Below are 23,776 nucleotides of genomic sequence, written 5' to 3' on the forward strand. Positions count from 1 at the left end.
CACAGTTGGCAGAACAGTACCTTAATTGAAGCTCCTGCAAAGCGAGAAAGCTGTTTGATGTGCTGGCCCTGCTTGCCGATAATGGCGCCGACTGATAGGGCTGGGATGAACAGGTGCACAGTCTCCGTTTCTGATTGCTGTCAGAAGAAAAGCCAGGACACGCACGCTTACTTGCTACAACTCAGGCTTTTTAACCTTTTTAAATCACTGGCTTTGGGATGAGCACATTCGCATAAGAATACCAGAAAAGTTCAGAAGATCTGCCACACTGATGAGAGTCTGACAGTCAAGGTGTTGCACTCTGAAAGCATTTGTATTTTAACTTTCACTTCACACATGTATTGAAGTTTAAAATACGACTAAATTATGGGTTCAAAAGGTAAGCAGACATTATAAAGTTTAAACAAAAATACTTGTAGTTTCTTGACAAGTAAGTGAAATTCGGGATTATACTTCAACAAACAGCAGCATTGAAGGACACCAGTAAGTTTTGTTTCTTATCCACAGTGAACTGTTCTCTAAGAGAGAACCCCTAAGTCATTATATGCGACTAAGTCGTGTGCAAACTTAACGCTCATTTCATAACAAGCACAGGCAGGATTAGAAGAGAACTATTTTAGTATTAAATGCCATAAGACACTTTCCCACATAATTTTATCTGGCTTCCCTTAGCATCTTACACACATACTAGAAACCACTGTAAAGCTAATTCCTAAAAGGTTATATGCAGACTTTTATCTGTATACCTCATTCCTTCACCGTCTCAAACCACCTCTGCCCTTCCTGAGTCTCCTTTCACACTCCCCCTGGCAGGGCTAAAGAACACGCACCACTCGAGAGCTCAATGACTGGGTATACCATGGGTCAGCTGAAGGTTTAGTCACATACACGTGGGCCCAGAGTTCCAAAAGGCAGGAACGGTACTCAGATGTAGCCAGTCTATGCTAAAGCGCTTGCAAGGGTAAGTTAATTCCAATGATGTATTCCAAGAGATACTGGAATATCTACAACCAAAATACTAGAAGTACAGTATGCATTTGTTTAAAGAAGCAAACTACATTCCTAATCTAACATTTCTAGAGGTACTACAAGGTGTTTGTAGTAAGGAATGTACACATAAACAACAAGGTAAACACTCCACAGGATTCTCTCTTGAGTCTTATTCCTGCTACTGTGAATTCAGTTTCCAGGTACTATTTTTACCTCAACAATACTGTTAACATGTGCACACAATCATGAAACAGCTCCTGTTTAATTTGTTTTAACCTAAACACTTTCTTGAACAAAAGTATGCCAAGTTTTGCTTTCAAATTCTCAAACCAAGGAAATACTTAGAATTCTGATTATTTTAGACATTTTTTGAGATTATGTCAAAACAGCAACACTTGGTTCTGACATTTTTACTAGGTATAGAACGAGCTGTCATTGTTAGCAAATGACCCGACTTCTACCACCAAAATTTACAGCCCCGAGTTCAATCTCCTGTCTGCCCCCACCCCAAACTTTACTAGTGATTCAGCCCCAACTAAGGGCAGAGAATTGGCCTGGGGCACCACAAATCCATGGAGAGATCCTGACAGTCACCAACAGAGCCCACAGTTAGATATATAAGGATTCTATTTATCTCTCAGTGTAGACAGCATAGGTCACACCACAGGCCAGTTCATTCCCACTTCTTGGTGGGATGTTCGAATGTGCTGATTTCAAATCTAAGAGTCGTGCTCTCTAGACCTATGACATTTACAGGGTTTAAAAAAAAAAAATCCCACTTGAAAATTTCTGGGGGCCAGGGATATAGCTTCAGCAGTGTGTATCTTGCCTGGCAAGCCCAAGGTCCTGAGTTCAACTCTCAGTACCCAAAAAAAGAAAAAGAAAATTTGTAGGCCAGATCCCTGCTGCTCTTCAAAATGTGTTTAATGTTTTTCAAGAAAAATCTCTACTGTCATCTTACTAAAGGAACAACTCTGCTAACTGGTACCTATTTTTTTATTTTAATTTTTTTAAGTCTTTAGTGTCTTTCCAGTAAATTTTTTCTAGAAATTAAATTAGTAAACACTCCAGAAACAACAAAAGTATTAGTTCTTTGACTAAAGTAACTTTTGCCTATTTACCAGTAAAATGGAAAATAATACCTAGGCAAGATAAAAATATGTATGGAAATCTGAAAATGTCAAAAACATCTGGGGATTATAAATCAGGAAAACTTACAGTACCAAGTAATTTAAAACTCCATAATCAACTAGTTCCCTAAATGAAGTGACAAGCCCACATTTTTACTAATTAGTTCATTCTAGCCAAATGATCAGGAAGACTAAAACCCCAGTGAGGATACAGACATGGGAACTGTATGTTTGGGGGGGTAGGAAGTATTGACAATTTAAGGAAACGCAGATATAGTACAAGTAACATTCCAAAGTACTTTGTTACCTAAATACACCCTATCTTCCCTTGTCATTCCCATGTCCCTACCCTCATACTGCTGACAGAGTAGATGCACTACATCTAATTTATCTCATCCCTACAGTGTATGTGTAGTCCCCCATTTTCAGTTAACTCATATAATGCCTCAACTGAATCTTTGTACACAAATCTTTGTGTCCTTGTTCAAACATCTCTATGGCATATATTTTAGAAGCAGAACTGCTGGGAACAAGGACCAGTGGACTTTATTTTAAATCAACAGACTTCAACAAAGTGTCCAGCTCAGTCCACAGATAATTCCAGTTAGACATTCACCACATATCTGAATGCTTCCTTTCTTATTTTTTAAGAGTAGTGGCAGGAAAAAAGCACACAGAGGTTTCCAAGCAAAGTAAGTCTGAGGGAGTGGGGTTTACAGCATGTGTAGCAAGATCCGTTTGCATTTCCTTGGTGTGCGGTGCTGTGTGAGCATGAGCCTCAGAGACACAACTGATCCAGCTGATAGAAACTATCAACATACTCATTTTTAGACATGAGAAAGTCTTTTGCCCAAGGTCACACATTGAAAGGTGGTAGAGCAAGGAGGCAAACTTGGGTTTGTCTCCTAAGCCATGTACACACACACGTTTACGTGTCCTTTTTTCAACATGTATGGTGTGCTTCTTTGAAACACCTGACACTAGAAAACAGCTCTGAAGAAAAATGGCTGACAAAACTCATCTGGGGAGGCCCTTTCTCCTACCACTATCCTCCTCTCCACTGGCTTCAGCAGGACAAAATGAGTCCTGCTCACTATGTACAAAGTTGGCAAAACTTCAACTTCTGATCAACACACTAAAAAGGGCATGTGGTCTACTCAAAGTGTGTATTTTTAAGAATATGGATGACTAAATTTTAAGAATGATGTTCTTGGGGGCTGGGGATTTAGCTCAGCGGCAAAGTGCCTGCCTGGCAAGTGCAAGGTCGTGAGTTCAGTTCCTGGTACCGGAGAAAAACCAAAAAAAAAAAAAGAATGATGTTCTACTGGAAGAAGGAACTCAAAGCAGGTTTGTGTCTCAGCTGCACACATCTCATACATCTAGGACACTGCAACTTTTTTTTTTTTTTTTTAAAGACACTGCAACTTAAAACTCAAGGTTCAGTTCCTTTGCCTCACAGTTAATTTTTCTGCTAGTCATCAGAGGATGCTTTTTTTAAAGACCTCCAGTGAAATCAGCTTCCAATTTGTTACTAATTCATAAAAGACTGTGATCAGATCTTTAAAATGTAAATCTTTGTGCTCCTGTATAAATACTTCTGAGAATTTATGTAAAGAATTGCTGGGTCAAAGAATACTTTAAAATTGACATATTTCCACATTTCCATGTCAGTTTACTTTATGGCCAATTATTTAAAAATCAGAAATGGTTTTAGTAGCTGGGCGTGGTGGTGCACGCCTGTAATCCCAGCACTCGGGAGGCTGAGGCAGGAGGATCGTTGCGAGTTCAGGAGACCAGCCTGGGCTACAAAGTGAGCTCAAGGCCAGCCTGAACTGCATAGTAAGACCCTGTTTAAAAAAAAAAAAAAAGAAAAGAAAAAGAAATGGGTTTAGTATAAACCATGCCTTTCACTTTCATGAAAAACAGCAACGTATGATTCTGGACTCCACGCCTAGTTTTCCACACACAAAAATCATTTAAATTTTCTTCTAAGTCTCTTCAGTTATCTGCATCCTCCACTGATGGAGACCACTATGAAGAGGCACTAAGCAGGATTTAATATGAACCAATTGGCTTTTCATGTTTACTTGTGAGTCTGTCCAAGGCCTAGGCCCCTTATCTGGAGAAGGGTGGCAGGCTCATAATAAGTGAACCTTTGTGAGTCACTGGTGGGGGTTTGGAGGAGCCAGGATGCCTCAAAGACAAGGGCACAGCTAAAGACACCTGGCTCCAGCCTCTATTAACTAGATAAAGACCATAGCTGCAGGCATCTCACTCCCTTCCTTCTTGGAGATAACACAGTTCTCCTAAATTAACATAATGCCTTACTTGGAGAAGCCCTTGAGGGGATGGTCCTTCTCAAGATTCCCTTTCTTCAGTGTTCTGCTCCCTTATTTTGATAATAAGATAAATAGAGCCACCCAGAGAAGATCTTTGTCTTACCCGCCAGAGAGAGGGTTTTGTTCCCTTGGAGCCCTAAAACTCATACCACTTGACTCATTTAAGCCTTTCCTCATTTGGAAGATTGTGGGCTGATCAGTCTACAATAACTAACTCAATTTTGAGTTTTGGAAAGAGCTAGAAGTCGTACAATGCCAAATCCAGTGAGTAAGGTACAGGAGAACACATGGCACTGTTTTTTACAAGGCTGCTTCTCTGTTGGATGGCACTTGGTAGCCGCATTCACTGTAGTTTTGGTCACACTCTGTACAGACCTCATACCAAAGAGGACTTCCAGAGCAGCTTCAGGAAGTGGCAAGAATGACAGGATAAATGTGTTCAAAGAGGGAGGGAGTCAGCTGAGGGGAATTAATGGCAATGCATATTTTATTGTAATATTTAAATTTAAACGTTCACCATATATTTCAGTGACACCTCATATATCCCTGTAAAGAGTTCACCCAAAATTCAACGTAAGTATTTCTGACTTACTTGTTTCTAATTACTGAATTTTGCTTTTTTAGCATAGGTGTCCTTAGATGTGCTACAGCTGTGTTACGCTCTTTATAACTTGGAGTTCTTTGGTGTGCCCAGGTTTACAGGACCATTTAACACATCATGGGCATTACCAGGCCTGTAAACTGAATCCAGGCCCTCACACTAAGCTATATCCCCAGACTCATTTAGTTTTTTTTGTTTGTTTATTTGTTTTTCCGGTACCGGGAATCGATTTCATGACCTTGAGCTTGCCAGGCAGGCACTGTGCCGCTCAGCTAAATCCCCAGCCCCGCTAGTTTTTATTTTGAACCAGGGTCTTGCTAAGTTAAGCTGCCCGGGCTAGGCTCAAGCTTGAGCCTTTGCCTCAGCCTCCCAAGTACCTGAGATGACAGGTGTACTGCACCTGGCCACGTGTTCTAAACACACATATATTTTGCTGTTGTTGGTTTGGTGACGGCAAAGACCTTTTTAAATATTTAGACTAAATTTAATGTGTAATTAGCCTAGATCTACCCTTAGTACATCATGACGTGTAATTGTTTGTTAGGCCTCATTCCAGAAAGAATTTCAATGCTTAAAAAATATACATAATCTAGGAGAAAATAATGCATGGTGAAGGAATAATAGCACAGGGACCTGCACAGTAAAGGTAATATGAAGCAAAAAATGGTGTTATTACATAAATTTGGCTCCAAGCTTTCTAGCTGGCCAAAACCCAAAAACCTCAGTAGCATGACTTACCATGTATGTAGAAGACAAAGTATTCACTTGCTTTGTAAAAAGTTCTTTTTCCAGGTATAAATCCCAGACAGGGATTTCTAAGTCTTCTCAAAGGACATTAATTTACCAAGCATCATCCACATTCTTAGAGCTCCCTGGTCCCAAAAGCAGAGCCTTCCTTAGCTGATGTCTTCCTTGAAGACATCAGACACTTGCTGTGAGAAAGCTCAGGCACAAGCTCGGCGGGAGCCTCAAAACCTGAACAAAATAATCTTACTGACACAGTGATGAAAGGCTGCCACGTTGTTGTTTTGATTTACGGGTGGGAGGATGAGAAGTACAAATCCACTGTAAAAGTTAAGCATTTATGCAAGCCAGGTGTGGTGCTGCACACCTGTAATCCAAGCTATTCAGGAGACAAAAGGCAAGTTCAAGCCCAGCCCACGCAACTTAGTGAGACCCTGTCTCCACGGACGGATGAACAGCATAGCTCAGCGCTCCATGGGTTCAACCCCCAGTACTGGGGCGGGGGGATAACTTATGAAAAATGTGTGACGCATTGGAAAAGAAATGTTTATTAGTAGAGAAGGGCTGAAAGGACCAAAACGTACACAAAGGGCAAATACGTGAAGAGTCAATACATACATCTCATAATGTCTTATATTAGGGTGAAAACAGAAGCAACAGAATGCATCAAATAGAAAAGGCAGAGTTAGAGGCAAGCTCTCTGCCCGGGAGATGGTGCCTAGCCTGACGGACACAGCCATGTGTACTCTTGGCAACTGTGACTTAAAATTGTCTGATGAAGCATCTGAAGCTTAATGAAGACATTTCTGAACGTCACCCAGTTCCCTCTGCTCCAGTTTCTTATCCACCAAGCACCCCCTGGCTGTGAACGCCTTTTCAATGCGATACTCCTCTGAGTGTGTAAGTCAGCTCGGATAAACATCCTGTCTACTTGACAAGCTGGTACAAATTCATACTTATGTAGGATTCGGCATAATAAGCCAGGTTTTCAGGATCTGGATGCCCCAGATAAACAGATAATTTCATTTTTACTTAATAAACCTAAATAGCCAGAACAATGGTTATGAAAAGCCTCTTCTACCTGTGAATTTAAGTTTCAGAGATTGAGATAAAACTTACTAGCACTACACTTTCTTTTTACGCATTCCTTGCATTTAAGTTAATGTTCACCTGCATTGTTCCAAACCCTTCCTTCTAAGCCCTTGATGCGTTCTTCAGGGGTGAAGGATATTCACAGGACACAAGCTGCTTCCCAGTGGACTTCTGCCAGATGCCTATTGGCAAAACTTCCTTTGGACTTCTTGGCAAACTCTATGCTATGGCTTGAAATAACAGAAGAACAAAGCTTCTCAACCTAAAGTTTGCATAACTAGTGAAGTCTGCCAATGAGTAATGCCTAGTCGTCTATCGTGAGAGATACAAGTATGAGCAAACAGTAAGGTTAAGTGTATTTGCTTTGTGAGGAACAAAATCTAAGATCACAAAGGCATGCCTGCCAAGGAGACCAGCCTCCAGGAACCTGGCAGGGAGCCACTGCTTCCTTTGGCTTGTAAAACAGGTATTCCTGGGGGCTTGGGGGTTTGTTTTTACATACATTTTAGTATGGAATTGAAACTAAGTTTATTCAACTCCATGACCTGAACAAAATAGTGAAGTCCTTAAAAGGAAAAAAGCCAAAAAGGTTCCTGCCCATAACTAAGTAACCAACCCCCTTAGATAATGCCATATGCAGTGTGTTATCTACTTGGGAACTTAACTAATAAAAGAGGTGCACCCACCACAGGAAACCTTACAGAGCACTAAAGATTCCATGACATAGTTATTTGATCAAAAACCCCTTTTAATTCACACTGTATTTTTGCTTCTTAAAGGTAGCTTAAACTAGCTAAGACCTAAAAAACGTGTTCCTCTTTCTTGCTTCTGTCATAAGCAGCAAGTTAGCAATTTAAGGTGACACTTTCACTCTGCAGCCTCTGGGAAGCCCCCACAGCTCTGAGCACTAGGAAGAAACAGCCCGCAGGCTTACTTCTGCCAACCCAGCCGCACAGTGCCAAGACCGTACAGCTAAGGCAGCGTGTGCTATGCCAACTCCAGCTCTGGCGCTGCTTCACTGGCTGCCAAGTCCCGCTTCCCCACTGTTTGAGCATTTCTGAAAGGAGCATTTCCTGTCATTTATAAACTAGAAGTTTGCCAATGAAGTACTGTGTGAGCCAGCTGCCAGGCAGGAACTAGAGAGTTTTTGTCTGTTGGAAGAACCAACTCTTTGGCTCTCTTGGAAAAAAGTCAACCTGGCAGGTTCCGGGAAGAAGAGAATGTCAGGGTGGGGTGGGGGGCTCTGCCATGGGACAGAGGCAAGGGGTTATCCAAAAACAAGACACAGTATTCTGCTTTCACGTTACAAAGCAAGATGAGAAAAATGAGTAGAGAAATGAAGCAGCTATAAAAGAGGAAACAGTGCAGAAAAATATTGAGTTGGTTCCTTTGAAATATTTTCCTTTCAAACTCTACCTCTTGGGACGCAGTACCCATGGCAAAAAAAAAAAAAAAAGCAGAGATTCACAGAACATCAAGATAAGATGACCTTAACAAGTAAACCTGACTTCTCTGAGAGAGCATATAGGAATGGCAGGCTTCTTATGAACAAGTAGACACCAGAAGGCAGTGGAGGGGGAGCTTTACACCCTGGGAACAAATACCTGTCCATCATAAATTCTTTAGTCCAGTTAAAAGACAATGACACCACAGACCCACAACACTGTTCTTCAGTAAGAAGAAAAGCGAGGCCAAAAGGATTGCACAAAACAATGATAAGCAAAGAAATCAGGGCTTTGGTAAAATAAACTACTGCCTTTAAAAACGATGTATTTACATTTCAAAAAGTAGTGGCCACTAGGTACACGGAACAGTTAAGTACAGCAGCCCTTTCTCCAAGGTTGGGGGAGCAGCCCAAATTCCCCAACTCATGCCTGATGCTGTGGATACTACAGAACCCTAAGCCGGGCACACTGATGCATGCTTATAATCCCAACACCTGCAAAGCCGAGGCAGGAGAATCTCCGGGAGCTCAATACCAACCTGGACTACAGAGTGAGACCCTATCTAAAAACAAAAAACGGAACCCTATATACATCACGCTTTTCCACTATATACCTAGCTACAGTAAAGCTTAATTTAGAAATTAGGCACAGCTAGAGTAACAATAATTAGTAAAACAGAACAATTTTATAACTAAATTTCATTTATAATTAAATTTCATGAAAATTTCATCTTTTCTCCCCCCACCCTTGGTGCTAGAGACTGAACCAAGGTCCTTCATACTGAGCTACATCCCCAACCCTTTATTTAAGATAGCATTTCACTAAGTCACTAAGTTGCCCAGGTTAGGCTCAAACTTTTGATGCTCCTGCTTCAGCCTCCTAGAGTGTCTCTCTCTTGAAAGAGTCAAGAAAATACTAATATTTTTAGACTATGGCTGACTGCAGGTCAGGTAAAACCATGGACTAGGGAGAACTACTGTATTAGTGATGTGGGGTTAGAAAAAAACAAAATCTAGGGACAGTGAAGGCAATGCTCTCATAACTATGTACTCACAACTCACTCAATCGTTAAATTACACACTAAAACAAAACTTGCAGAATTGTTCCCTTAACCAGAATTTACTCTAATTGGTAACCAGAGACAATAATTCTCTGAATAATGATGTTTACCCTTTGATTAGATTAAAATAACCTGAAGGAATGGAATCTGGACCATTGTTATGGTTTGTGTCTGGGTGTCCCCCCAAAGCCTCATGCGGTCATGGGGCAGGCTTTTAGAGTTTGACAGATTATGGGTGTGAGAGCTGCACCCGCCCTGGGGTGGATAGTTTGCATTATGTAAGGGAGAGGAAAAGGGTGCTTGAGGCCATTCCTCTCTTTTGCTCTTGTCGCTTTACTGTGTTCTGCTGCCATGAGCTGTAGCCCTCTGCCATGTGCCACTCTGCCTTATAATCTGCCAAGTATGGACTGAAACCTCCACAAACTGTAAGCGAAATAAATCTTTCCTTCCTTAATTTTGGGCGTAAAGTATTTTGTCCCAGCAACGAGAAAAAAGTAACCAAGACAACCATGGACTTTTTTCCTACAGAATCTGTAGTTCCTTCTCTTTTTTTGGCAGTGCTGGGGATTGAGCCTAGGGCCTTGCACATACGAGGCAAGTCCTCTACCACTGGGCTACATCCCCAGCCCTTATAGTTCCTTTTTTCTGAAAGAACTTAGGAGCTTGGGAGGTTTCCTTTCTTTCCTTTTTGGTGGTGGGTTGGGGCACTGGGGATTAGACTAGAGCCTTCACCAGCCCTTTTATTTGAGCTAGGGTATTACTTAGTCATCAAGTTGCCCAGGCTGGGCTCAAACTTATGATCCTCTTGCCTTAGCCTCCCAAAATGCTGGGGCTGCAGGTCTGTCCCACCCACCACTCTGGACTCCTGCGAGGTTTCTTTAACAGGTAACAATGCTGAGTCCAGCAGGGAATAGTCCAACACATCTATTCTTCTTTAGTGATAGACCCTGTATTTAATGGGTACTTTGGTGCTGCGGTAGAGGCGGTTTCCCTGCTTCCTTTGCAGCTAGACAAGGCCAAGCCTTATTTTCTGGCCAACACAATGCCAGTGGAAGTACAAACAGCTACCCTCAGGCATTGTCCCAAATAATGCTGCCATCAAGTTTTGATCCTTTATGCTTCTTGCTGGCTGCAAACAGTGGCTGGAGCTCAAGCAGCATTGTGGGCCAAGGGGTTGCATGTGAGGCAGCAGGGGCAGGAGTCCTAGAAGGTGGGCAGAACCACCGACAGCTGCAGACTGTCTACCCCTGTAGTCTTCCCATGAAAGGGGAGAACTCAGGAAGCTATTTCCCCTCTTAACACAGTCAAACCACATCCTGATGCATCTGTGTGCCAAAACAGACTCAGAAGAGCAAAAACAGACAGATGGCAGCATCCCACAGAGGTCTGTTGGCCTCTAGATATGCCTAGCTGGAATGACAGGTGCTCCAGAGACAAAAGTTTGGTTTTGGTTTTTTCAAACAACCCTCAAATAAAACACAACAAGGAAGAAAGAGGGACACACACCAGTGGTTGGTGTTTACACTCATCCCAAACCTCTCACACACATTGGTGTTGAGAGAAAATATCCTTTCTGATAATTAGGTCCCCTCTCCAGACGGGTAAACATTCCTCACAGTAGAACAGTAGTTCTGACATTGAACGGTGGCAAAAGACTCCTGACAACCTTTATAAAAGGTCTCCTCGCTGCTCCCCACACACATCTGAGTCACCTGGTTCACGAAGTGGGGCACAGGCTCTCACCCCCGTAGGCCACGCAGCAGCTGCTGTGAGCCCTGGCTACACGCCTGAGGCACCCGGAGGTTTTCAGAAGCATCGCCTGTGCGTCTCCTCTACAGTCCTCGCCCTCAGAGTTCTGTACTCATCGCTGACATCTGCCCAAGTCATACCTCACTGTTTTCCTTTCCTTCTTCTTTTGCATTCATTGTTGGCAATCTTCTGTGAAGCGCAGCATTAGTCACTGCCTTACACAGAACACGGTCTTTGTGAAGTTACACTGCAATCATCCAAGCCCCTCTGCACTGGACCCCCATGGGGAAGGGCCGGACAGAGGCATCGCTGGTTCCTCTTCCTGCCTTACTCTGCCTAATAAATCTGCCCCGGCCTCACACTGACAGGTTTGAAATTCCTCTTTCCTGTTGATGACTCAAGAATCTACTCCACAGGGCGAGTTAAGAGCCCCAAGGGGCAGCGGTCAGATGGCATCTGGTGACAACGTCCAAGTTTAATTTCAAGGATTCCATTTTACCAAAAGCATACAGATGTAAAGTACAATGCCCACTAGTACTGCAAAGAAAACAGAGTCTCACTGTGCATGTTTTGCCCCTGTGAGAACCAGCACTTCCTTTGCCCGTCCTTGAAACCTAAGTCTTGTGTTCTCATTGGCTGCTTCCAATTGCACCTAATTTGACTTAAGTGTGTAAAGAGAAGCAAAGATCAACCTATTCCCGTAAGATCCACTTTACGTTTACTCTTGGCTCACTGAAGTAGAAGAAGTAACATCACTGGCCTCCTCTATTCTTAAGGAAAAAAAACCCTGCCAGGTCTGGCGCATGCCTGTAATCCCAACACTCCGGGAGGCTGAGGCGGGAAGATCACAAATTCGAGCCCAGCCTGGGCAAGTTAGTGACTTAGGGAGGTCCTCTGTTAAAAGAGAAAAATAAGGACAGCTGAGGATATAGCTCAGTGCAAAGGCCTTGGGTTCAATCCTAATTAGTATCACTTCAAACCAACATACACCTGCTACAAATCACTCCAACATTTAAGACTGCTTTGGAAATATGAATTCTTAATACAGGATCCCACTTCTCTTAAAATATTCTTCATGTTTCTAACAACACAGGAACTCAACAGAACCATACAATGGAATCAGACAGCTGACGAAATCTCGAGACTATCAATAATCTTTTTTTTGTTTGTTTTTTTTGGTTTTTCTCCGGTACCGGGAATCGAACTCACAACCTTGCGCTTGCCAGGCAAGCGCTGTGCCGCTGAGCTAAATCCCCAGCCCCTATCCATAATCTTTTATTTCTAGATTTTATAAAGAGTTAACTAGCCATCCACTGTAGGAATTTTTGCTACATAAGCATCCACACAAATGTGAAAGATAGATGTCCAGGAAAGCCAGTTAGGCTACCACTGTCATGTCAGAGGTTTTGCTGACTGGAGTCTGTCACCAACAGACAGGAGTTGAAGGAGTGCCTCATGAGCTGGAGTGCGGGTACACAGCAGTGAATGCCCCGGGCACAGGGCAGCCGGTGGGGTGGACGGTAGGCGTGTTACACCCGTGTGAACTTCCCTAGCAGATTTACATTACTCAGCCACTGGAGCTTCTGACAAAATGTCACTGTACACAGAAGTGCCATGGGCACCTCTCCCTAAACCCAACCGTGTGACAAATGTGTCCAATTGTAATACAGAAACTAGTGGATATATTGGAATTTAAGTACACATACTCTCAAATACCGACTTTAGGCTTTACCTCTGCCCCCAACTTTCATATTATTGAATTCTATAGACACTAGAAATGTTTGCCCCGAGAAGTCTTTCAAGATCAGGTTTCTCATTCAGGCAAGAAAACAGACCCCAAGCCAAGAGTCGTCTGCCCCGCTGTGACACAAGCTCAGGGCAGGAGCTACACCTGCGCTGACTCCAGGCTCTTTAGCATCAAAGCTCAAACACACCAGCTACTCCAAATGGCTTTTACCTGTGCTGGTGCGCTTGCAATGAGGCATAATGAATCTCTTCATACTCAAAACTAGCTTCAAATTCTGTGTGAGGTCTTGCTATGTGATCCAAGCTGGCTCTGAACTCCTGGGTTCAAGTGATCCTCCTGCCCAAGCCTCCCAAGTAGCTTGGGGAAGCATGCACTACTATGCCCAGCTTATATTTAATTGAAATATCGGTGACTATCCTCAGACCTGGGACAAGCATGCACTACTATACCCAGCTTCTATGTAACTGAAATACTGGTGACTATCCTCAGACGGGTTACATGTTTCCCAGGCCCAAGCATACTTAGAAATGGCCAAGGGAAGACACAGGGACAGCTGACAGTAAAGGCAGAAATACACACTGAAAGAGGGCAAGAACTCAGACCATCTATCAGCCTGGTACATTGCAGGATGAGGAAAGGAAATTCTATTCCTAAGAGATAAACAAGCCAGGCATGCTGGCGCACACCTGGCACACTCGGGAAGCTGAGGCAAGAAGGTCGCAGCAAGTTCAAGACCACTCTGGGCTACACAGTGAATAGAGTTCAACAGAGACACAGGCAGAGGCAGAGACACAGAATGAGAATGAGTATCAAGTGTTCCCTGCAGAATTTCAAAGTGCTTTAATTCACACATTTATTCTAGGCAATGATACAGGGGAATCCTCAACTTTTTCCACTTGGTCATTCCCTGAATTAGTATAGGAGGTACCACTCAAAATATAAGACAATCAAACCAGATAGGAGGGATGTACAACCAAATTCATGACAGAAAATTCCACAACGTCGTTGCCTTTATTTCACATGAGCCTACCACCAATTGGTGTTGATTTAATAATGCAACTGAGTTATGAACTACTTTCAAAATTGTTTACTGTGTCAAATGTCTGCTGGGTTGCAATTATTTTTATACTACCCCTTGTTTCCTATTTCTGACCTTAGGGAAAATACTACTGTTAAAGGACAGACATAAACATAAGATTTATTTCTAGCACAAATTTATAATGTTTGCAGACATGTGTGCACATGTATGCCCACACACTATCAGAATTGTGAACGAAACTATCTTAGCTATCTAAAAAGCATAAACACTCAAAATGGAAACCATGTCTGATCTTTCCTGACCTTTCAAAGCAGGTGACAAAGATGAAGAGAGCACTTATAAAATCCTTTCCTTCAATGCTTAAAAATAATCAACTTCCCCTGCCCTCCTTCGAAGTCACAAACTATCTGTTTTTGTGTCTTGACATAAGGTCTCACTATATCTTCTTATATTTAGAACCTCATGCTGATCACTCTACCATGTAGATGTTGAAAATCTAAAATCTTCAACATAACTTGTGCCTTTTACTTTGACTTGGATCAGATGGGCAGGTTCTACTGACAAGAACGGGGAACTCACTGACTCTCACTCACTAGGAGAGATCAGGTGGGCACAAGGCTCTGCCTTAAGGTTTTCCACAATTAGCACCCAGTGTCACACAACTAGGGGGCAATGAAGTCTGACGAATCCCTCTCAACAGCAAAGAAAGCCAAGCTGGCGATCTTACCTCGAACTGTGGATAGGGAGGCGTCATCGCTGAAGGGGGCCCTGAGGTGGGAGGCGGCATCCCTGAAGTGGGTGGGAACAGACCCAAGGCATTCAGATTTAAACCAGGAATTAAATGTGCTTGAAGCTGCAACGGTAAGAAGGGCCTTTAATTTGACATTAGAAGAATCAAGGGAAAGTGAATATTTCTAAGTGACAGCATTCAGATCATGACCTTGTAGGATGAATAAAAAAACTGTATCGTGATTCAAATTTTACAAGGCAGATGTTCCAAGGGACTATACTTGAATAGTTTCCATCTCTTGGTATTTTTAAATCTGTGAGATGGTCTGCCGCTGCCTTGATCCACAGCTGCAGTTGCAGGGCCTCGAGGGCAGAGGGCACCCCTGCTACCCCCAGCACCAGCTCAGCGCTGGGACGGAAACTGCGCTGCGCACCGCGGGTAAGCGAACAAGGTTTGCTCTTTGAAAAGTATACCAAGGACACAGAAGGACCTATGAAGAGATCTTAACTCCTTGGCAAAACTAGGCACTCACAGGTCTTACAGGCGTGAAACACAGTCAGCTCCTTTAGAATCAGCACTGTAGCTCTTTTCACAAAGGTGACACTTTCACATTTCCTTTCTCTCAGGTTTAGTTTCCCAACAGGTCCCCCACTAAACAGTTTGACTAAATCATTTACTTCAAAATTTAAGATGCATTCTTTTTTTTTTTTTTTGAGACCAGGTCTCATTATGTAATGGAGGCTAGGCCTGAGCTCACTATGTAGCTTAGACAGAAATCCAACTCATGGCAATCCTCCTGCCTCAGCTTTCGTAGTGCTGGGATTCCAGGCATGCATGACCACACTGGGCAAGACGCACTTTTGAAGCTTCCATTTTCAGCACCGTTCCATCCACTGAAAAATGTCAGTAATTTGCTCTAATGGCCTTAGATATACTACATGGACTGTTTTGTCACTTCAAATTCTTTTCCCCCACCCCACTTTTTCTTTCTTCAGACAAGGTCTTACTATGTAGTCCAGGCTGGCCTTGAACTCATGGTGGTCCTCCTGCCTTAGCCTCCTGAATGCTAAGGTTACCGGGTTATCATTTGAAATTGTCTCATATCTCTACTTTATGTAAGTAACCAGGTAAGTTTTAAACCCAGTGTTATTTTTATTCTGTGGTGCTAGGTGATCAAACCCAGGGTCTTGCACATGATAGGCAAGTGCTCTAGCGCTGAGCTACATACACTCCCAGCCCCTAAACTTAGATTTTTAATAGTAACTTTTATATACATTTTAGCTATTGTAGTTCTAGTAGGCATGCAAGATAAATTGTAGCTCCATTCACAGATGAGAAAAAAGGCTCAGAGAAACTGAGTAAATTGTCCAAAAGAACAAAGCTATAGCTTACAAATCACTGGGCTGGGGTTCAAATCCAGTTCACAGACCTCTAAAGCCCACATTTACCCTAAAGTCCCTCAGATTAACATAAGGGAGATATGAACCTTTTATAGGCAGATTCCAGGCTGGCTTTTTTTTTTTTTTTTTAGATTCCAGGCTTTCTTCACACATGAAGAAGCCACCGCCTACAAGCTAATGTCAGACTGTCTTCCCTTCTATGCCAGGGACTTCGTATGGTGCTAAAACTAAAAATCCATTAAAACCACTTCTCATGTCACCACTAAAGAAATTAACATTAACGCAATAAAAACCATCTTTTAACTACTTATCAAAATGGACACATCCTTCATTTAAAACTGACATTCATGGAAGCAATATCGTTTTCATAAGATTCCCTGATCTTCTTCATTATCTCTTCTTCAGCTTTGGCACACGTTTCAACACTGCCTTTAACAGTAATGGTGCGCTCCGGATTGTACAGCGTCAGCTCCTGTAATCTGCAGATTGAATAAGAAGAGAAGGGGAAAAAATGGAAACTATAGAAGGAAGAAAGTCAATAATTCAGCCACAGATGGCAATTAAAACCAAAGTCTGTTAATGGGCATGTAAAAGTGAGTGGTCAAACATGATAGGAAATGAGAAATCCCCAAAAGACGTAAGTCCAAAAATTGTAAAAGCTGCAAGAAGAAAATATTTTCACTTCCACCCCATCAAAAATTACTGTGTACTTAGTTTAATTAAATGCATGTCTTAGGGGCTGGGGATTTAGCTCAGTGGCACAAGCACCTGCCTAGCAAGCACAAGGTCCTGAGTTTGATTCCTGGCACAATCAATCAATCAATCAAATAAAATAAAATAAAATAAAATAAAATAAAATAAAATAAAATAAAATGGACTGATTAGAAGGATGTACAGTTTTGGTTTAAACTCATGCACCTGCATTTTCTGGACACTAAGGAAGGAAGACACACAGAATCATTCCCAAAAACCCATCCAGAATTCATGTTCCTCAACTTAAAATATTTTTAGAATTTAGATTGTAGTAGGCTGGGGGAAATAACATAAATCAATCCACCTCAACTAAACTTCTTTCTCTTTTATGGTACTGGACTGAATCCAAGGCTTTGCAATGAACTACATCTCCAGACCTTTTTTTATTTTGAGACAGGTTCTCCTTCCGTTGCTAAATTACCCAAAGTGGGTTTGAATTTTCAATCCTCCTGCCTCAGCCTTCTAGAGTGCTAGGATTACAGGCATGTGCCAACACACAGAGTTCCACTCAAACTACATTTTAAAAATAGTCCATTAGGGGCTGGGGATTTAGCTCAGCCGCACAGCACCTGCCTGGCAAGTGCAAGGTTGTGAGTTCGATTCCCAGTACCGGAAACCGCCCCCCACAAAATAAATAAAAATAAAAATAGTCCATTGACGACCATTTAGAGTACAAAAAAAGACTCCCATAAGCAGGGGAAGAAGAGTTAAAGGAGCGGGTAGGGAGAGGTAGCAAGACATATCATGTATAGGGACACATTCCCTGTGATGAATGTTACTATTATGTATACCTAAAATGTACCAATAAAAAATTTTTAAAAACATAAAAAAAGAAAGAAAAGAAGGGTTGGGGATATAGCTCAGCAGCACAAGTGCCTGCCTGGCAAGCACAAGGTCCAGAGTTTGATTCTCGGTACCCACCCCCCCAAAAAAAAAGACAGATTCATTTAACCCAGGTCCTGGCAAAGCTTCAAAATCCACTAACAATTCTGAGAACACCTAAGCCTACAGAAGTGAGCAACTCTGGAGGAAAAGTCATGAGAAAGAAACACAGTTGAGAACATATACTGAAAGGACAAAGTCTATCAACACAGCCTTCCTCTATATTCTTAAGAGTCAAAATCACTATTTTCACTACTAGCAAAATGTTAGAGACAAACCTTGAGTCAGAAGAATGGGGTATTATTCCTTAACTCTTTCTCAAACTTGCTAAAAATGTAAAACTACTACACAATGAAGAAAATGAAGTCTATAAAGTGAAGTCTTTTCACTTGAGACCACTTAAAGAGACACATCCCCAATGTCCTCCAGCTTGCCAAGCACTTTGGATTATAATTGTATCATTCTTTTTCAGTCCCTCAGTCTTTTCCCACCTTTTTGGGGACTCTACAGAGTCTAAGGATAGTCACACTCAGAAAAGAAAATCCTTTCCACGTAGTTTCAGAGCATTCGTGGACTCTAGGTGTGGCAGCTACCTCCAAGATGAAATCTTCTTTCGAGTTCACCGCAGTCCCTGCACAGACTGAACAGGGCTGACCCCTGAAGCAGTGTCGGCAACATGACAGTGTCATTTCCACGGCTCTGCCATAATGCTGCTTCCACTCTGCTGTGCTTTGGACCTCTCCGTCCGGGAGAAGACACAGCTGCTGCTTGCAAACATGCACCTGAGAGCTCTGGAGGCCTAGCTGGTGAAGAGTGGAGGCCTCCCCAGCAGCCAGCAGCAGCCAGCAGCATTAGGAGCCCTTGAGCCAGAAGCACAGTCCTCAAGTCCTGACCCACAGAAACTAGCTGAGCAGTGTATGCAGGCTGTCAAACACCAGAATAACTTGTTATGCAGCAAAGGATAATGAACTAGATTGAATATGTATTTCAACCTTGGGAATCAGTGGCAGAAAACATCATCAAGACTTCACCTACAAAATATGAATGCAAAGCATTCAGTTACTCCTGCCTCTTTTGCGACAGAGGCAATGCTTTCAATGTGGGTTAAAACAGATAGTAGGCAACAGACTTGAGTTTAGAAATGACATCTAAGTCAAACAGCTGGGTGTAGAAAGACAGGAGTGTGAAACACAGAAAAAAGTACAGACTAAAAATGTGGGAAAGTTTGTTAATTCAAAAGCAAGGCAGCACTTACGGAGATATTGTTATTTTAGTGTCTGTGTCCTGCTCAATTTTTTTAAGGTTTCTTCCTTCTTTACCAATAAGACGGCCAACGAAGTTATTATGGGCTAAAATCTTCAGTGGGATTTCTTCTGTGCTATAGATAGAAAAATGATTATAACAGTTAGCTTCCTTTTGGATAAAAAGATAATATTTATTCATTAAACACTTACTTCCTACCTATCGTACAGGAAATGTTATGCTAGGTACATGTTGAGAACTGGCCCACATTCTAGGAATAAATAAATACAGGGGGTGAAAAACCATTAGAAAGTATTTGAACAGGAGTTAATTTTTAAAATGGTTTTTCTTTTATTCACTTCAGGGAATATCTACTTTCAATGACAGATTCTCTTATCTACATTCTTAAAACCAGAACACAATGTACACAAGGCAAAACAGTGCAGTCCTAGTAAAAATTTAAAAATACATACCTAGAATACATGCACAACGCATAGAAGGAAATGAAAATCAACAGCAGTTACACTTTGGGGGATAGGATATGAGCAGGAAGTGGAGGCTTTCATTTTGCATTCTGTATCTTTTGGAATTTCTAAACCATACACATATCACTGTTTAAAAATGTTACTGGGGTTAATGGGTATTAGACTTTTCCTCGAATTTCCTCTATACTAAAAAATGATTACATTCTTATAATATAGTACTCATCTGTAACACCATTATTAGGACATATTTCAAGGTTTCTATAAATTAGTCCTAAGTGTTGAGGTTCCTGCTAGACTCTAGAGGCTGATTCTGGATTCCTCTTGCAGTGCAGTACTATTCTGGACATTAGAGTGGTGCAGAACCCAACCTCCACTCACAAGTTCCTATGTAAGAGATCTTAAGAGTGCCACCTCCAACACCTCACTAAATCTCCAGTCACCACAGCACAGAATCAGTGACTTCCGCCCTGCACAGCCTCTGCTTTTGAGGGCTGGGGCAAGGCAGAGGACAAAGACAGAGAGAGCTTCAGTGGGCTCTCAGTAAAGGATGACTCCAGATCTGCCCCTTGAGTAAACCCTAGGGCACCTCTTGGTCCTATGTTGCTTTCCTATGTCCTCCAGCTGCCTTCTTCCACAGCTGGACTCTCTTCCCCATTATCAACACTTGCTCCATATCCAAACATGGATGAAAATGAAACATTTAAGTGTTTTACGTTTCACAACCAAATCAATAGTGCCAACCACTGCAGTTCATACGATTCCATTCCCTTTGCTTGTTGGCAGTTCCCAAGAAGTGTGCCACAGAGAACCAAAAAAAGACAGTATACAAACACCTTTCATAGGTTAGTCCTCTTTACTTACAATTTTATATCTTGAGCTTCCTTATGCATAATCTCCAGAATAGACTTACAAGCTGCAGAGGTGCCTTCCGGAGTAGAGAGGATAGTAATTGACTTCTCAGCAGCCCCTGCATTCTCTTTACGATGGACATCGATTCTGACAGTAGCGGGCACAGAGAGGAAAACAAGAACTGTTAGTGTGTATTCACAAGGGCCCGAAACTACAACTGCAAAGTCACTGGGCTACTGGGGAAGAGTACATGACTCACTTCCCTCCAGAGCAGAGACTCTGACAAGCTGTCACCCTGAGAGATGAATTTTAATTCCAGGAACACTCCCTCTTCCCTTAATCCAACCAAGCAGAGACACCACCTCATTCTGCCCAAGCTTTGTGCTTAAAGCCTCCTTTCAGATGCCACAGAACAAATCTCTCATACCACAGAGCCTGGGATTCAGACGAAAGGATTTCTCCTGAGCCAAAACAAACAGGAGCTGAGTATGGGCCAAGGCTGAATCCCTTGTTTGCCACAGAGCAGCCACCGGTCACTGTATGAGCAGATCTCGCTCATCTGCCTTGCTTTTACAAGGTTCTCCTGACACTGGTTTATGAACTTAATCTGTTCTCCAATTTTGGCGAAGATGCTGCACTGGTGTTTGTGGGGAAGATGGCCAGGGCTGTTAGGGTTTGAGAACAGAAGCAAACTTCTGCTGAACACTTTTGTTTGCAAACCGAACTGCAAATAAGTGCGAGAACCAAGGAGTTACTGTGGGCATTTTACCTCCTTGGTAGAGGAAGGTCTGCAACAAACAGTGATGGATGTGGAACCCAAAGAGATGGTAATTCTGCTTCAAAGAAAAGCAAATGGCCCATAAACTCAAATGGAGCTCAAAACTCACTAGTAATTATACACCTGACAGATAAAATGCCATTTTCTTGCAGACCTGGAAATATTCTGAGATTCAACGAAGTGCAGGTGAGATGAAGAATGAAGGTACACACCCACACTCTTGGTGGGCGCTCCTAGCACACTGGCAGGACCATCAAAGCTGAAGTGCTTATGACCTTTAGCCCCATGCATTCTCCTACACATACTGTCAAAGTGAGCACTGACCCAAGGGTTCTACTTCCATGGCACCTCCGACAGTCTCCTCTGTGGGCTAACCACGGTGTTTCACACCTGTGGCACTACTGAGTTTAGTTCAGGTTAGGTTTTTTTTGTGGATGGCACATCCTGTGCAACATAGGATGTTTAAGGGTACCAGACGCCAGCACCCTTCACCTAGTGTAACAACCAGTGATGCCTGCTGTTCTTGCCAGGTGAGGCGATCACCCCAGCTGAGAACCACTAATACAACGTTTACTGAAGCACTATTTTTCACAGACAAAAAATAATTGGAATTATGTTTAAAACGTTGGTTAGGAAGAGAAGGTTAGGGCTGCGGAGATAGCTCAGTGGCCCAGCACCTGCCTGGCAAGCGCGAGGTCCTGAGTGCGATTGCTGGTGCAAAAAGAAAAAGAGGAGATGGTTAAATAAAAGTGTGTCTACATTGTATAGCTATGGGGTTTCGTTTTGTTGTTGTTTTGTGGTAAAGACCTAACCCAGGGCTTTGCAAGTGCTCTACCAATGAGCTGCATCTCTAGCCTACCATAAAGCTACTTTTAAAAAATGTCGTCAAATTATAGTACTTTAAGCAGTCCTTGACATTAAGTGAAAAAACTGCAAAACATATCACAACATGACTTCCTTCAGTTGCACATTTACCAGGCTTGATGGTATATGCCTGTAGTCCAGCTACCCAGGAGACTCAGGCAGGATGATTGGCTCAACCCAAGAAGTTGAGGCCACCTGGGGCAAAAGAGTGAGGCTCCATATCAAAACAAAGAAAAAAAATACGTTACCAGATGCAAGGAACAAGTTCTATAAAGATATACCCCCAACTCAACACTAACAAACCCACGGTGAACCATAACTCTTTTGGTTTTTAACTTGCATATTTGTACATTTTGAGTTAAATATAAAATAAATTTACTGTTGTTTAGTACGTAAAAGAAAAAGAATGACCCCTGAATGTGTACACTTGCTGAGTGTGTGTGTCTGTACACATCTGAGATAAAGGGATTTAGATGAGTGTATCTTTGAGACAAAGAGCTACATAAAGTCATGGCTCTGAGAATAACCCCTTCATCACACCAACAAAGTCTGTTTGAATTTCATTTTCCTAAATGTCTGGTTGAAAACTGAAGTTCTGCTCCAGAATAAAATGTATAAATAAAAATAAAGATAATGTAGAAATGAAACAAAGTCTACCCACAAATAACTAAGACAAAACAAAAAAACCCCTACAGTCTTAGGTAAGTCTCAGTCTCGGGAACCACCTTCCCAACCCACTTCAATCTCAATTCACCGGCACTTGCCTCCTGGTTACACATTACTATGTCCCTCCTGTATATTTCCACCTTTCCACTGTGTTAAAGACTACTAAACTCTGACCCCATGAGAAGGGAATGTTGCTCTGGAGATTAGGGTGTCCCCCTGAGACCATTCTAGAAACTAAGGTTCTGATAATGATTAGTTTCAATGCCAAGAGTTAATTGGATCCACTGGCAGAGCTCTGCAAACGAATCATCAAATATAACTTCCTTTCTTCTCTACCCCCACTTGCTGCCTTAAGTAAAACAAACAGCTCAATTTAAGTCACAGCGCTTTCATTTAACAAGGAAATGAACAGCTCAAAAAGGAACAACTCTAATCTGCTATATGACCAAGTAGGGAAACCATGTAATATATTTCTGCAGGTAATAGTGGCTGGATCAAGAGAAACAAGATGCTCTTACATTTTAAGATTATAGTCAGGCAAACTGATTTAGATTGTGGTTAAACTGCCTTCCCCACTTGCTACATTATGAGGTCAGGGCCATTAATTTTGTACACAGGTATCCAGCAGCCAATGTCTCCTGCTTCAAAGCAGGGGAAGTCAGGCTAGGATGACATGAAGGAGTAGGCGGTAGGTGGGCACCGATCACCATTAAATGCAATTCTCCTGAGTCCTGCATGAAAAATCAATCAGCCAGCTCAACACAGGCAAGGTGCCTCTGATGAATGTGGACACTGCCTACTCCTGGCAGACAAACACACAAGCACGACAGTTCTATTTTCAGAGAAAGACTATGCTTAATTCCTCAGATGACAGAGAATAAAATCCTTTTCCTCACTAAATTTAAAAGACAAACTATCCAAACATCTCTGTAGCTTACAGAATGTCATCATTTGTACAAGAATCTTCAGGAAATAAGTACGGCAAGCCCAGAGACTGCTTGCAGCACGTTACAGGACTAGGGGTACAGAGAATGTATCACCAAGCTTCTTTGGGTCAAAATACACATACACTGCACAACAGTGGGATTTAGAAGGCAAAACATTAACATATTCTGGTAATATTCTTTCCAGGGGCTGGGGATTTAGCTCAGCGGCAAAAGCGCCTGCCTGGCAAGCGCAAGGTCAAGAGTT

At 42.3% G+C, this 23,776-nt stretch overlaps 1 protein-coding gene across 3 annotated transcripts in view; it reads right to left on the reverse strand.

The window, feature by feature from the left end:
* Positions 1–23,776, reverse strand: part of Igf2bp3 (insulin-like growth factor 2 mRNA binding protein 3) — a 129,523-nt gene that overhangs the window by 8,005 nt on the left and 97,742 nt on the right. For all 3 annotated transcript variants that reach the window (XM_013510584.1, XM_005377396.2, XM_013510585.1), the window contains 5 exons: positions 20,290–20,424; positions 18,957–19,079; positions 16,410–16,545; positions 14,664–14,789; positions 21–137 (listed from right to left, as the gene is read on the reverse strand). In XM_013510584.1, the coding sequence (XP_013366038.1) occupies positions 21–137; positions 14,664–14,789; positions 16,410–16,545; positions 18,957–19,079; positions 20,290–20,424 (637 nt within the window). The remainder of the gene's footprint in view (positions 1–20; positions 138–14,663; positions 14,790–16,409; positions 16,546–18,956; positions 19,080–20,289; positions 20,425–23,776) is intronic.

The sequence above is a fragment of the Chinchilla lanigera genome, unplaced genomic scaffold (assembly GCF_000276665.1).
Source record: "Chinchilla lanigera isolate Chin_1 unplaced genomic scaffold, ChiLan1.0 scaffold00009, whole genome shotgun sequence".
Taxonomy (NCBI): Eukaryota; Metazoa; Chordata; class Mammalia; order Rodentia; family Chinchillidae; genus Chinchilla; species Chinchilla lanigera.